The following is a 16,938-nucleotide window of genomic DNA, read 5'->3' on the forward strand; positions in this document are numbered from 1 at the left end:
CACACAATCAAGGGTGAGGGGGACTTAGGACCAAGCCCCCCCCCCAAACAAAAAAAAATAACAACACCACAAGTTTCCCTCTGTCCCCCTTAATACTATACTTTTTATAACACAATGATTCCATTGAGGCTTGTCATTTGCCTAATGGAGTGAAGCACCTCCATAGTGGGGCCATACCAGAAGCCTCAAGGAAGCAGAGTAAAGTGAAGCAACGAGAAAGACAGTGGTCTAGTTTCGATTTTGGTTTCAGCAGGCGAATGATTCTAAGCTCAAAGGTGTTTAAAATTCTCCTGAAATACATGATCCCATTACTTCATAGATCTTTTTTTGACTGAGTAATTTATCTCACTCTCTTTCTCTCTCTTCCGTGCTTATTTCATGGCTCTGTATTAAACTACTACCAGATTGGGTGTACTTCCATAATTTAGTTTTGTACAATCCTAAATCGGCAGCTGAATTTTGCATTTAGTTTGAGTGGCCGAATTTTTGTACATTTTTGGTCATACAGATTTCTGAAAACGATTACTAAATCAGGACTTATCGGCGGAAATCAACCCAATTTGGCATCCATACCACATCCAAATATTAATGTGGTAATGTTACTGTGGTAACTACAGTAGCAATGCTAAACTAGAGAAACTGGTATTACTCACTTGAAATTCCGACGAGAGTTTATCCCACTGAGGTATGGTTGGCCTTCCATTGGCAGCAATTAGGTAAAGCGCACGCATCGGAGTTTGCTCCAGGTAAGGCGGCTTTCCATCAATCATTTCTATAGCCATTATCCCAAGTGACCAAATGTCGATTTTCTTACCATATGACTTTCGACTCACAAGCTACAAAAAAAAGGTACATCCAATATTAGGAAATTCTCAAATGAGCATTAGGAAGCTCAACAGTGAAGAACAAACTCAGTGTAACACTTTAACAGGTGTTTAGTTATCCTTTATACAGAAAAGCCAAAAGTGGTAAATGTGTCCGAGAGTTTTGGAGTCTTAATAATGACCAACTGCTTGATTATAAAATGATATCCCACACAAAAGTAGGAAGGGTCTCCTGTTATCCTTTCAAGAATTATTACTCTTTGCATCTCTGATTAAAAGACTTGGGACTTTGGTAAAAATTTATATAAAATTAGTTTATTGCACAGAAGATGATACAATTTGATCAGCCGATATTTCTTGACCCCCCCCCCCATCTCTGCCATTTCATGAAACGACAGGGCAGGTCAGACAATCCCGTGTTTAAAATTTTTCTCGTATTAGACATTTTTGCTCAAGATGTTTGGGAGCAGGGAGGAGGCGTGTATCTCGTAGCATTTTTTTTTTTTTTGGTTTTAAAGTGAAGTTTATTTGAAAGAGGTTGAAGAGTCACATTTTCAAATGCACAATGCTAATTCCTTTATTGACACATTGTCATTTGAATTAATGCATATAGTTGTTTATGGTTGTTATGGTATATAGTTGTAGTTTTTGTTTAAACTTATTGTTGGTTGATTGTGTTCAAAAGAAGGCGGACAATTAAGTCAACAAATGGAGAAACGGAACATAACCAAAAACCTAAGTCTTTACAAAAAATTTTTTCTTAATTACTCAATCTGAAGATTTGGCTTAATTTTACTGTCAGTATTGGGTGTACTAATGGGTTTGCACTGACGACGAATCAATGTTGCTGATTTTTTTAGAAGACTTTCCAGAGAGCATTTTCAAAATGCAGCCAAATTTGGCACCAAGAAGGTTCAAATTTTCACAGTTCCAGATTATCCAACGTGCTATTTTGCGTCAATAATTATCATTTAAAAATATAAACGCACTGAACTTTAAAATGATGTATAAATCATAAATTTCAGAAGACCAAGTCAATATGTTTCCAACGGTCACAGGCCTTTGCTTAATTCATTAATAAAGGGTGACTGAAGAAAACGATCCCTCAGTTTTCTAGACATCTTCTTGGTCTCAGAATGAAATAAAATTTTGGCTCTATACAGTTAATTGTACATAAATCATCATACAAAAATCTGAGAATCGTATGGCTTTTTTCCTGTAATTTTACAGCTTCTTCTTCTTCTTTCGAAAAACAGCACCTGTAATCTATAATAGACTCCTTTCGGCTTCTAGGAGGTTTCATCCAAATACACAATTAATGCAATGAAAATCAATAGAACCAACAGATAAATAAAAAGGTTTTTTTTCTTTTTCTCTACAATCGTTAATGAATATAATAACTTGACTTGGTTTTCACATAACAAAAACAATTCATATAACAGAACAAAAGGAAAATAAGAAACAATTGAATTGGATGGCTTGTGGGAAGTACGATTACTCAAGCTGCCTGTTCCCAGCAATTTAAGGCCAGTAGGCCGGCTGGTCCCTATATGGCTCCTGCTACTCGCTCTCGCTCTCTTCTGCACTCACTTCACTCTCTTCAAACAATATTATTATCCACGAGAAAATCAATTATGCTTTTGAACAAGTATATTTCATCTGTTGCGGTATAATTGGCTTTAAATAGCTCGTCAATATCTTTATTCGCCTTCAGTCTTTCAAATGTACGTTTGATATTTGCTGCCAGGTCAGTTGTGCTGTAGCATTCAAAAATTACGTGTTGTAAAGTCCCAGGCATTTTTCAACAAAATCTGCAGTGTGGGTCGTCCCTTTTATTCCATTCATGTTCTTACTCTCTTACTCGAGTTACTCTTTATTCTGAAATAAAGAACATTAGTTTCTCGAAATGGGAAGATGAGAATAGGAGGTAAGAACCGTTTTTGAGGTATTCTATGTCGGGCTGTGTCACAGCAAATTTATGAGATTAGGTACTTATTTAACACCATGCATTTTTAAGCATAAGATAAGTTGTCCATGCCTTTCTAATATAAAAAACTGAAAAATAGCCCTGGTCAACTCCACAATAATTTCCTTGAGTCAAACAAGATCCCAAGACTCCTCGCGAGTCTTTTGTCCTTGACATAACCATAACAGACAAATTCGGAGAGTCTGTGGTCTGGAGTATTCGTCGTCGAGCGAAAATAAGTCTCTAGACTGGTCCCATGACATCCAAAGATCCCTTACAGCCATATGCATAGCATTTTAGAGCTGTGAGGATCTGATCCGTCTACCTGGACCCAAAACTATGCTATAAGCGACAATGACTAGAATTCTCTCGCCGACTTCACAGAGTATATCACAGGGTATATCTAAGCACTGCCTCAGCTTGGGTACGAGACATCTTAGGTAGGCTTGGATATAATTTTACAACCTCTTGACCAAATTAGCTGTACGCCTTCCTAACGCGACAAGTTGCTTGGAACTTCTTCACTAGCTACATTGAACTTTCCCATGCTTGCTCATAGTGATCCACCCAATTCTAAATGTGGTTCTTAAAGGAGATCTTTCAGGTTCGAACCATTGAAGGGAATATTCTCTCGATTGCTGGTTTGCCTTGTTATGGAGTTTTCACAGCCAAAAAGGTTAAAAACGACCAGGATTTGCTTCTTTTATGTCACCCTCTAACCTGTGTACTGTGTAACTTGTGTACTATTGTTTTAGGAAAAATTGTTGGTTATAAGGATGAGCTATATCGCTGTATATAAATTTAGACAATATAATCAAACTCAATAATTTTTGGCTACTACATTCTCGGCACATACAAACAGCTTCTCCCATTTAATCTACCATCAGCGGTCCAGTGTATATTACACTGGAACACGTATTTTGGCAGAAACTTTCTCAAAATGCGTTTGAAACCAACTCGGGACTGTTGTAATTTCTATCTAATAATAACATTACACTACTAATTACTGGTTTCTATATAAGTATTTGAATAAATTAATTTAAAATTGGATTCTTTAAAAGTTTGTGTTACAAAGGTGCAGCCAAGTTTCACGTTCAAGAGAAATCTGACTTGTCTAACCGTGAAAAAAAGTAATGTCGCTTATGATTATACTTGTTATATGTTCTCTGGAGCACTTGCATTTCGGTCCGGCTTTTCTAATGGTTGAGATAGGGAATGATTGTACTGTCTAAATTTATCTACGGTGAGCTATATACATAACGTTGGAAATCAATAGATGTTCAAAAAAATAGATATTTACCTCAGGAGCCATCCAATAAGGAGTTCCAACCATGGTTTGTCTCTGTTCATCGGGCTGGATATTGGCCGAGAAACCAAAATCCGTGATTTTAACGCTTCCATCTAAACCCAATAATATATTATCCGACTTTATGTCTCGATGAATTATATTCTGAAAAAAAGTGTAAATTCGAATGAGATCAAACGCTAGTAGAAGAGCAAAGTAGAAGTTCTATAAACAAAAAAAAAGAAACTTGACATCTGAACATTCAAAAATTTGAAAATTCATGAAAGAGATGTGAAACTGTTGCAAAATAATCTTAGAATCATGGGAATTCCTGCAGACTGCTTGAAGGTAGAATCGTTACCACAGAGCAATTTGGTTAAAGACCCTCTAATTCCAAAGGAGTTGCGCAACCCTTGCACTGTTGCTACGTTATGTAAATTACAAACAATAAGAAGTTACTGAAAAAAAAACTCGAACTGGAAGTACGTTAAGCTAGGAATGAATACATACACCACTGCAATACAACAGCATTTTGTCTTCGGACTTCTAGTAAGACTTAGCATTTAATCTAGAAGGCTCTTGGGACAACAGTACAGCATAAATATATATACGAATAGTAGCGAAATGTCCTATACTCTCTATTAAAGATTTTTGAAACACACCAATCTAGATCTCTCTCATGACTCCACCTCTGCGCGCAATAACAAATGTTCACGGTATTACGACGAGAATGATCTAATCGAATGATCTAACTGAAACTATTGCTCTGGCGTAATGGGAACTTCCCATTCAATGCACTATGACGTGTGTCCTTTTTGAAAAGAATTTTCTCTACTGTTCGTATATATATTTGTGCTGTTTACAACAGCAACAACTCATCTGGGAATTAATTCACTTTCCTTGGTTTTGGGCTGGATGATAGCGGAAATTTCTTCCGGCAAAGGGTAAAATAAATACGTCTGCCTTTTGATCTTACCTTACTATGAAGAAAATCAATTCCGTTTAGAGTTTTGTTTAAAACACCGGCTATCTGACCTTCTCGTAACACTGTTTCAGTTACAACATCTGTTAATGGACCACCGTCCAATAGTTCCATAACAACCTGAAAATATCATACAACTCGTAAGCACATCGGTTACTCATCAATGCATAGAATTTAATTTCTTAGAATATATTGTGGGGTACTTGGACAGTTTTTGAGTGTAAAACAACCTGCAAAACGTTGAAAAACCTATCAAAATCACCTGGAAATATTTAACAATAAAGCTAAATTCTGACAAAAAAAACTGTAAATTTCACTGCGTAAAAACGGCGAAGCAACATAAAGATGCTAAATCTGCATGACAGTTCTGATCGAAAATGTAAATTACAGAATTCTTCTTAAAAAATTTAGCGAAAAGAGAACTGAAAAGCGGATTGTTTCAACTCCTAAAACAGTTAAGGAACAAATTTTTGCGAAGATGAATTTTTCTGTATTAGAATGACAAGACCTTCTGGTTTACCTTGCTACTTAGCCGTGAATAGATTCTAAGTCTCATAGAGCCTTACAGTGGAGACAATCTGTTGATCGGAAACAAAACAGTTTTAGACCCCCCCCCCCCCAAAAAAAAAAAACAACACAAAATTTGAACACAGAATTAGGTGGAGATGAATTTTACTAGATTTGAATTACTAAATATTTTCGTTTGCCTTGCAGATTAACTGTGAAGTCCCATGGGGCCTTAGAGAGGCGATATTTGATGGATAATTGTTTTTTTAGCCCCCCCCCACCCCCTCCTCCCACTACACCAACACAAAATTTGAGAGGCGACGTGAAATCCGGCTTCCAAAGTGAAACCCAACTCCTGTCAGAATTCAGCCTAAACAAACATGATACGAGAATATGAAGCATTACTTTCTCTCTAAAATTAGTTGCACCTCCGATCTTCTCGCAATGTGCAAAAGATATCATTACCAGTCACCATCACGACAAGTTGAACTGTTTGAACTATGTTTATCTAAAGTCGATCCATTATCTTGTTTTGAATCATAGTAGTATAGGGCTGCTAATTGAGAAACATTCACGCTAATGTTAAACGACTTTAATGTAAAACATACAATGAATTGCAAAAACGTAGAGTTAAACCTTGGAAAAAAATTTCCCCGTGTTTTTACTAAAAAGTGATCAAAGATGGTCATAGCACTTCGAACATGCAGTTGCTTAATATCAACCAAGAGTATGTGATCAGATCTCATTCAGTCAACCTCGAGAGTCTAAATCGCGAAAATTTTTCTAAGCCTGCTCTCCTTCAATACTATTCCTCGATATAGAGATAGAGACAAGGAAGCATTTTTATCTCGTATAAATAGATTTTATCACTGAAGCGGTGAGTAGCTAATATACACAAATTCTTTTAGAATTCCTCAAGTGCTAGCTCATGGTTACGAATCAAAACATTTTTGCTTTCAAAAGAAAGCAAAAAAGAGAAACTTGGGACTAAATACAAGTCAATAAAATTCGATAATAATAATTTAATATTTACTCTACAAGAATCCTCAGACGTAACCTTCAGAATTAGATAAGAGAACAGCTTCCAATAAAATTCAATTAATTTTTCTCTGAAAACTTTATTTCAGTCTATATGTCATACAGTAGCCTTTCTTTCAACCTTCAAATACAGATATTAAAGAATGTAATTTAGACAATTAGTTTTTTTGTTTAATCGGGAGGGAGCCGTTTGGGCCAGTCGTCTCTGGAGAGGGGTCCCCCCCCCATTGAATAGATATATCCAATTCCTCATGCCGAATTTTTATGCTGAATTATTTTGAAATCTTATTTCTTTTAGACACGAGGATTTCGATGAGTGTATGCAAGGGTTTTCTGGAATATAGCCTAACAAATACCAGCCCAAAGTAAAACATCTAAGTTTTGTTGAAAAACTGGCAAATTTATTTCGGATTGGGATCGATTCGTTTTCCCTGCAATACTATCAGAAAGACCAAATTAAAAACAAGCTTGTCGTTTGCACGTGTATGCTCTCAAAACAAAAAAGAAACAAGCTTAAAAAAAAAAAAAAAAAAAAAAAAAAAAAAAATCTTTCGTATGCGTGCACTCTTAAAACACCGTATTAATAGAATACAACCTTTATATTTAAAGACAAAAATATGCGTACAAGCTAGACAGACAGCACATATGCGTTGTGGTATACTTCAGTGCCGTAAATAATACATAAACAGAGACAAAATCCGGCTTATACTAACGCATATGATAAGAAAAAAAAACTAAGAAGGAAAAATTAGAAGAAAATACTGAGCTACTCTTCGCAGATTGAAGTTTGAGATAACTTTCTAACAGCTTCATTAGCAGTCGCTTGTCATAATGACCGCAGATTTGAGCTGGAAATGAGTTTCAGGCTTTTGGTCCAGTAACACGAATAATGAAAACACGCACTCGATGTCGGAAAAATTTAATAACAAAAAATTATAATTTCAATTTCATTATATTTTTAATTTTTAAACTTCATATAAAAAGTCGTCTGGTAATTATGATAATAAAAACTCTGCGTCTGTTCAGCTCTTTACATAATAAACAAAAAATACTCCAATGGCTTGGCAACCACCCTTATACCACAAATGTATAGACAATTTAGTATTTAGCACAAAGGAGTATTTTAGCACAAATGAGTATTTATTTCATAATTAATATTCAGAAATTACCCATAAGCGTGTGTCAAGGAAGAATCCATGCAAGTAATTAACTAGATTTGGGTGAATGGACTCTCTCATTATTTTTATTTCACTCAAAAGTAGCTCCTTCCTTGATTGCTTAGTCATGTCTATTTCTTTGATTGCTACTAAGTTACCCGTCGCTCTCTCTTCAGCTGTGTAAACAGTCCCAGAAGCCCTGAAAAACAATACGCTTTGATTACCATGGATGCAATTAGTGGAATAGCAGTTGAGGTCGCACTTCTTTTGGTTGTTCATTAGTTTTGAACACTTTTTTTGCTGTACTGTTAATAGCTTTTTGTTTACACAGGCAAAATATCCGTAGCCCATGGTGTATTTTCTTGAATGTCACAGTTCTTAGACCTGTCTTCATAATTCATCTTATTATTTATCATTGGAACTACTTTTATGTTTACAAAATGTTGTCACCACAGATATTTCATAGATTTGAGGTAACTAAAATGACTTTACCAACTAAATAAGTTAGTTTGAATAAGAGTAATAAGTATTCCTAATATTATCCCTATATTGAAAAATTTTAATATTTTCCTTCACGTAAAAATGTCTTTTCTTTAATTAGGAAAGTAACCCAATTACTTACGGGGATTTTTTAAAATCCCTGAGTTTTAGCCTGATGTTAGGATCAGTTTCTCTGGGACGAGGAAAATACTAAACTTAAAAAAGTGTTGGGTGTAAGAACATCCATTCGAAAACGGGCTGAAAACACACAATTTCTGCGGGCAATTGCAACTACATTAGTAGCAGCAACATTTTATCTATTAAAATGCAAAGGTAATAAAAATACTTGAGGTTGCATTACCAAAATTGGAACAATTCCTTCTTCTGTGCCTGTATCAATACCAAAAAATCTAATTGGGGAGGGGGGAGGGAATAGCAGAAAGCTCTTCTAAAAATATTTACTCATGTAAAGCAGATTGAGCGAAGCGTCACTTTCTCTATAGCCCTGAGCAAAAATAGTTTTAGGCTGTATATTATGTAATTAGGCTGTTTTAGGCTGAATTAAGGCTAATTAAGTTTTAGGCTGTAATAATTATAGGCTGTATATATGTTGAAAGAGGCTGCAAGAGGAGGCAAATAAAAGACACTAAAAATCTTCACGTTCAGTGGATGCCTAACAAAATTAGAAAACACATTTTTATTATTTATGCATATTACTTAGAAAGGAATCAGTGGCGGATCCAGACCTAACGTAGTCTAAAGTAGTGTAATTTACTTAATTAACGCAAGTTTGCGTTTATTAAACTTGCTCATAACGCAAGTTTATCGGATCAACCTATTTTGCACCCCCCCCCCCCCTAAAAGAGATCCTGGATCCGCCCTTGATAGGAATACATTTCTACCAGAGAAGAGATTTTAAACGCGGCTTACCAATATGCAGCTGTTAAAAAATAAAATATACGAACTTTTCCCTATTCCAAGAAACTGCAACTAATATTTTCAAGGAGTTTTTAGTAAATCCGTTTTATACTTGGGTCTGACACTTGTTTGATTATGCAATTCACTTTAAAAGAGAAAAAAAAAAAACATTTACTCTTGTCCTTTTCAACTACGCTGATTTATTGCATATTGAAGATGTTTTTGTCATGTTTTATTGGCATTAATGACTACGTAAGGACACAGACATACACATTATTCCATTTGACATATCACACTTAATATGACGTAAATAAACTGTCAAACAGAACAGATGGTGTTCAAAAGAGGCCATCAAGAAGTTTTTTGTAGGAAGTTTTTTTTTTGTGTTTAGGAAGAAACTGATTGTAATAAAATTAAAACTAATCTATTTACCTCCTTATAAGAAACTCAGCTCAAAGCCCTTTAAAGAGGAAGATTGATTTATGTTCATGTTCAACTGTCAAAACAGTATAAATCTATTGACTGAATCAATATTCTTCAATTGATACTCTCTCCTTAGAGGACATTCCTAGCCCTTTCCCTAATTTAAGCCGTAACTAAAGGTCTTACGTTCGGCCGTAATTTTCGGCCCAGCCATTATCCCTAATAAGCAAAATAATCTACAATTTACTCTGAATTCTTTATTCTGTAACCGTTTATTTCGTTTATGTACTGTAGTTTAGTTGGTTTATTCGCTTTATATTGTTTAAATGTTTTCTTCTTTTTCGTCAAATCGATCACACAAGTTCGTACGCACCAGTATAAGTATATACCAGTAGTGAAATGTTTTTTCAAACATGACGTACATTTCATAGCGCATAATTAGACTCTGAGCATATACGTCACAGCCATAGTTTCAGTTGCTACTTGGTTTTCCACTGGAAACATTTGTCATTGCGCATGCGCGAAGGCGGGTTCATGAATCTTGTGTAGTTTTAGATCTGTGTCAAAAATTTTCACTGGAGAGTATAGAGCTTTTCGCTACTGTATATTACCTTTACTGTGGTGCCAAGAAAGTTTTCAAATTCATTTTAGAAACAAATCATATTTTATTTATGCTCGGAGCTATATTTACTTAACAAAAATACTTACCCAGCACCTAGCATTTTGATTTTAACATAAGTCTGTCGGAAAGGGTCACCGGTTCGACATATTTTCGCCAGTTCCGAATTAATGTTCACTGCATTACTGTTAGTACTGGGCGGTGTTTTCCTAATAGTTGGAGGAGAGGAGATTTCTTCCTTTTCTTCAACTTTTACTGGGTTTCTTTCGACAATAGCTAGTGGAGCTGGAACGTGGTCATAATCAGGATATTCATCATCTTCAAGTTTCTTTTTATCCTAAAAAGTGACACAAATATTTAAAATTAGAACTTCTCACACAATTAACAAAAAATTATTAATTGAACTTTTTTTCAATCTCCTGAAATTTTCCATTAAACTGAATTCAGGATAGTTTTATAGATATTTTATATGAAAAATCTTGATTCAGGGATGTTGCTTGGGAAATAGAAATGAATCCATGCTTTTTCAAGATTAATCTCGCATTACAAAAAAACAACTTCAATACTGCAGAGAAACTTCGTATTTTGCCAGTTAAAATTGTTTGTTTTGGATTTTTGATGAAAAAAAAAACTTCGATTTGCTGCTTAAAAATACGCATTTGTGAAGTGTTATTCTACACGACCTTTTCTTTTGGGAGATTTGTAAGCGATTTTTTTCGGGAGGGGGAGGGGGTTCAAGACTCTTTTCCAAGAAAAATAGACGAGGTCAGGCTCCCCTTGCCAGAATAAGTTTTTGGGCAAACCCCTGGTGGTGGCAGCAGTACCAAATCATAGTCGATGCAATTCCAAGCAAAATAAAAAGCTTCTAAACTCAGCTTTACAACTTCATGCCACTAAGCATAAACCTGTCCTGAACAAAAAATGTAGATTGTACAATGAAACAACATTACTCTCGTTAATCTTTATTGGCTTCGTTAATTTGTGTACTTTCTTCTAGAAGGTATGGGATATTTGGCAACTTCTAGCTCAGACAACCTGATGCAAATTGCATATTATATATGAAAACATCCGAGATTTCCGGAACATCAATATGCAATCACACATTAAGTTTTTAGCAGCCTTTTCTTACCTAAATCCTAAAAAGAAACTATTCCCACGAAAAGGTCAAGACTTTATTCTTACTATCTTCTAACACACATTAAGCATTCTTGCATTCTTTATGCAAGAATATTTATTATTCTGCATTCTTGCTCACACATTAAGTTTTTAGCAGCCTTTTCTTACCTAAATCCTAAAAAGAAACTATTCCCACGAAAAGGTCAAGACTTTATTCTTTCTATCTTCTAACACACATTAAGCATTCTTGCATTCTTTATGCAAGAATATTTATTATTCTGCATTCTTGCTCACACGTTAAGTTTTTAGCAGCCTTTTCTTACCTAAATCCTAAAAAGAAACTATTCCCACGAAAAGGTCAAGACTTTATTCTTACTATCTTCTAACACACATTAAGCATTCTTGCATTCTTTATGCAAGAATATTTATTATTCTGCATTCTTGCTCACACATTAAGTTTTTAGCAGCCTTTTCTTACCTAAATCCTAAAAAGAAACTATTCCCACGAAAAGGTCAAGACTTTATTCTTACTATCTTCTAACACACATTAAGCATTCTTGCATTCTTTATGCAAGAATATTTATTATTCTGCATTCTTGCTCACACATTAAGTTTTTAGCAGCCTTTTCTTACCTAAATAATAAAAAGAAACTAGTCCCACGAAAAGGTCAAGACTTTATTCTTACTATCTTATAACACACATTAAGCATTCTTGCATTCTTTATGCAAGAATATTTATTATTCTGCATTCTTGCTCACACGTTAAGTTTTTAGCAGCCTTTTCTTACCTAAATCCTAAAAAGAAACTATTCCCACGAAAAGGTCAAGACTTTATTCTTACTATCTTCTAACACACATTAAGCATTCTTGCATTATTTATGCAAGAATATTTATTATTCTGCATTCTTGCTCACACATTAAGTTTTTAGCAGCCTTTTCTTACCTAAATCCTAAAAAGAAACTATTCCCACGAAAAGGTCAAGACTTTATTCTTACTATCTTCTAACACACATTAAGCATTCTTGCATTCTTTATGCAAGAATATTTATTATTCTGCATTCTTGCTCACACGTTAAGTTTTTAGCAGCCTTTTCTTACCTAAATCCTAAAAAGAAACTATTCCCACGAAAAGGTCAAGACTTTATTCTTACTATCTTCTAACACACATTAAGCATTCTTGCATTCTTTATGAAAGAATATTTATTATTCTGCATTCTTGCTCACACATTAAGTTTTTAGCAGCCTTTTCTTAACTACATCCTAAAAAGAAACTATTCCCACGAAAAGGTCAAGACTTTATTCTTACTATCTTCTAACACACATTAAGCATTCTTGCATTCTTTATGCAAGAATATTTATTATTCTGCATTCTTGCTCACACATTAAGTTTTTAGCAGCCTTTTCTTAACTAAATCCTAAAAAGAAACTATTCCCACGAAAAGGTCAAGACTTTATTCTTACTATCTTCTAACACACATTAAGCATTCTTGCATTCTTTATGCAAGAATATTTATTATTCTGCATTCTTGCTCACACGTTAAGTTTTTAGCAGCCTTTTCTTACCTAAATCCTAAAAAGAAACTATTCCCACGAAAAGTTCAAGACTTTATTCTTGCTATCTTCTAGGATCTGAAACTGTACGGGTATGGATTTGAAGACAAGAAAAATTCAAAAATTACTCTTTGCTGTTTTTTTGTTGTAGTTTTTTTTTTTTTTTTTTTTTTTTTTTTTTTTTTTTTTTTTTTTTTTTACTGAAGCACCGTATTTGTTCAAATACGCAAATACTTTTATAGTCATCTTTTTCTTCATTTCTTTTTTGACATTAATAAAATCTAAGAGACAAGATTCTCTTATTAAACACAATTGTTATAGTTCGGTCATCGAAAAAGAGGTCGTTCATAAATAAAAACAACAACAAAACAAGCTTTAGATAGTTGCAGTATGAATCTAAGTGGTTGCATAAGAAACGAAAGCAAATAGTGAGCTTTGAACAGGAATAAAATCAATATGAACTACCTAACGATTTTGTAGGCGTCACCCAAACGAACGATTGCCATTCAGAACGAAAATCGATTAAGATCATTTATTTTTAGATTTTAGCACCAATTTATTTGACTGATTCTAACTAGATGCATTCATAAGAATATTCACCCAAAACAATGATCCATATAGAACAAATAGAAATTTTTTTTTTAGAGTAGCCTACTTTTCATAATTTTATAAAAACTAATTTGACAAATTATATGCTAAATATTCTGAATACATTCACCCTACTCGAACAATAAAGTAAACACCAAAGAATCACAAACATTATTTTTTTCACAAGACAGAAAAACAAGACAAAACTCAAGCCAGTAATATTTTTTCTTAGTTTTTTCTGTGGTTCATTTCTTGGAACTGACCGATTTGGCTCTTAAACAGGAATGTGTTTCAGTTGGGATCACCAACGTGGCATCAGACATCCAACAATTGGTTTTAGTTGAGACTCGCAGATATTTACAATTAGAGACTTATCTCTATTAGAGACAATATTAAAAATTGAAAAGACGTGGGTATCAGATCAGATCAGAATTTGAGGTTTTCTGGCATAACCAGCAACACTTTAAGCCTCCTGAAGTACTGGTTCTACCTGCCTACCAGTGGGTAAAGGCAGGCACACATAGCAGCCCCCACCCCTGGGGTGTAAGAGGGGACTCATCAGGTGAGACCTATACCAATTTTAACTTGTAATTTGACTACAGTAACCAATCCTTGGGTTTATGCCACTGCTACTGTTGATGCTTGATGTTTTTTGCTGATTGCTTTCTATTCTTCAAATTTCACAATCCCCTGCATTGGTATTAGAAATTTGTTGCTTCATTGTGGACTACATCCTGCCTTATACCCAAATTATCTTAGACCATGGCTAATTCCTGGTCCTGTTATGTTGTTTACTTCAGATAAAAACTGAAAAGTCAACTCAAGCCACATCGTGAACTAAGGTCTGATATCACAATCCAATTCTATGTATCAGAATCTGTTTCAGAGCAGCTACTCATGCTCACTAACCACATAAATAGCATAAAAATCAAACATAAAATGCTAGCAGATTCACTACAACCTGACAATCTTAAATCTTCAGTGAAAGGGTTACTTGATGACCTTATATTGGCTAAGATCTCTTCCCAGGTAGATGAGGTAGTGGTTAAAATGAAAGAGGAACAGACATCCATGCAACATAATGTCACTATCTCTTCAGATAAGCTGGATGCAATCAAGCAGGAGGTGTATGCTGGCCTCAACCTAGATCTTAGTAATTTAGTGGATAAAACTCTTGAAAGCTATAACAGACGCATATTTTCTGTTGAATCTTCATTGACTACTTTAGAGTCATCCATGATAGACCTTAAAAACCCTTTCCAGACTATCCAGTCTAACCTGGTAAGATTAAATGACCGTTTTGAAGAGCAGGCTTTGAGCAACCAAATTATTGTCTTTGGGGAGAAAGAGGAGACCTCCATTGAAAACACTGAAAGTCAATTCCTGTCACTATGTGCTGGGAATTTTCCTGGCATACCAATTATTCAGTCTGATGTTGTATCAGCCAAAAGAATTGGCAAACCATCTGCAAAACCCAGACCCATAGTTGTTGAATTTTGCAACTTACGAGTTCGTCAACTACTTCTCAGACAAAAGAAGGATTTGAAAGGATCAGGGATTCTATTTTCTGAGACACTTACAAAACCACGCTTACAACTTTTTTCATATGCCAAGTCAAAGCTTGGCTTACGTAATGTTTGGTCCAGTAAAGGTGATATCCTGTATAAAACCCAATCTGGAAGAGTGGTTAAGTTTAATAATCAGAGTGAAATTGATTTATGTGCTGCAAATAAAGATAAATTAAAGTGATGGATTTAGATTTATTTTCTTATAATATATTGCATTGTTTCTGTAGGGATTTACTTGCTGTTCTTAAAATATTCCTCTATTATTCTTTACTGTCCTCACATAATTTAGACTGGTACCATATTACACTTTGTGCCAATAGTTTGGACGATAGGTCCCTTCCCACTAATATTTCTTTATGTTTGTTTGTGATTCTGTCACCTTCACATTGTCTGATTTACATTATATTCTTGTCGTGTCATTATACTTGTAACCCCCATAATATCAACTGGTCACACATTATAGTTTGTGCTAATACTTATAATAATATGTGCCTTCCCACTGATTTTTCTTTATGTTTGTTTATGATCCTTTCACCATCATGTAGCTTGGCTTCTGTAATGTTTTTGTCATGTCAGCACATTTGCAGCTCATATAATTTTCACTGGTCCTATATTGCATTTTGGGCAAATATTATGAATCATATATGTTATCCCACTGTTATTTATTTATTTATTTATTTTGTTTGTTTGTTTGTGATCCTATCACCTTTATGCAGGCTGATTTCTTTCATATTTTTGTCATTGCAGCATAATTGCAGCTCATATAATTTTGACTGGTTCCACATTATACTTGGGGCCAATATTTTGATGAATATGTGCCATGCCACTATTATTCCATTATCTGGGTTAGTGATCCTATCACCTTCCTGTACCCTGAATTCTATCATATTTTTTTCATGTCAGCACAAATGCAACTTGCATAATTTTGACTGGTCCCATATTATATTTTTGGTCATTATTTTGAATATTATATGCCATCTCATTGATATTTCTTTATCTTATTTTTTGATGCTATCACCTTTGTGTACCCTGAATTCAATCAAATTTTTGTCATGTCAGTATATATGCAGCTCTCATAATTTTTTACTACCCATAGTATACTCTGGGCTAATATTTGGAATAATATGTGTCATTCCATTGATATTCATTTATATTTGTCTGTGATCCTATCACCTTCAGGTAGGCTGACTACTATTATATATTTTTTTTTTTCTTTCTTTCTCATGTCAGTTACAGCTTAAATAATTTTCTGGTCCCACATTATAAATTGGGCCAATACTTTGATTCTACTTTCATTTTACTGATATCTCATTATGCTTTTTGTGATCCTCTCACCTTCATGTTGCCTAACTTCTATTATTTTTTTGTCAGTCCAGCACACTTGCAGCTCATGTAATAGCAACTGGTGTCACATTATACTTTGGTCCAGTACTTTGGATAATTTGTGCCATCCCACTTATATTTCTATGTGTATATTTATTATTTGTGATAATTATGGGTGATTTCTCTTTTCTTTTGAATTCTTCTATTCTTAATTCGGTTATATTTGATCAACCAATTAGGGCTGGTAAACAAGAGACTCGCACGCTTGACCCTCTCCTTGAATCTATGGTTAATTGTAGCTGTAATTATCACACTACCATTGATTATTGTGATAAAATTATACCCTCACTGTCTTTAAATAGTAGCTTTAATGTATTTTGTTTGAATGTGCGTGGGATAAGAGATAAATGGGATAGTCTGAAATCGTATTTGTGGTCTGATAATTCTTGCCCTTTTGATGTAATTGGTTTAACAGAAACATGGATATCTGATGGTGAAAATTTTACAGCCTATGATATGCATGGTTATGTTGCTGTCCATATCCCCAGAATGGTAACAAAGTGCTCAGGAGGTATTTCTTTATTTATAAAGTC

General features: G+C 34.5%; 1 protein-coding gene across 8 annotated transcripts in view; it reads right to left on the minus strand.

Moving 5' to 3' along the window:
* The window catches only part of LOC148943554 (serine/threonine-protein kinase PAK 3-like), a 90,220-nt gene that overhangs the window by 10,883 nt on the left and 62,399 nt on the right, over positions 1-16,938 (minus strand). For all 8 annotated transcript variants that reach the window (XM_089101846.1, XM_089101844.1, XM_089101845.1 and 5 more), the window contains 5 exons: positions 10,289-10,536; positions 7,772-7,958; positions 5,052-5,177; positions 4,091-4,240; positions 654-836 (listed from right to left, as the gene is read on the minus strand). In XM_089101846.1, the coding sequence (XP_088957972.1) occupies positions 654-836; positions 4,091-4,240; positions 5,052-5,177; positions 7,772-7,958; positions 10,289-10,536 (894 nt within the window). The remainder of the gene's footprint in view (positions 1-653; positions 837-4,090; positions 4,241-5,051; positions 5,178-7,771; positions 7,959-10,288; positions 10,537-16,938) is intronic.

The sequence above is a fragment of the Artemia sp. Qi Xiang Cuo genome, chromosome 15 (genome assembly GCF_049724085.1).
Source record: "Artemia sp. Qi Xiang Cuo chromosome 15, ASM4972408v1, whole genome shotgun sequence".
In the NCBI taxonomy this organism is placed as follows: Eukaryota; Metazoa; Arthropoda; class Branchiopoda; order Anostraca; family Artemiidae; genus Artemia; species Artemia sp. Qi Xiang Cuo.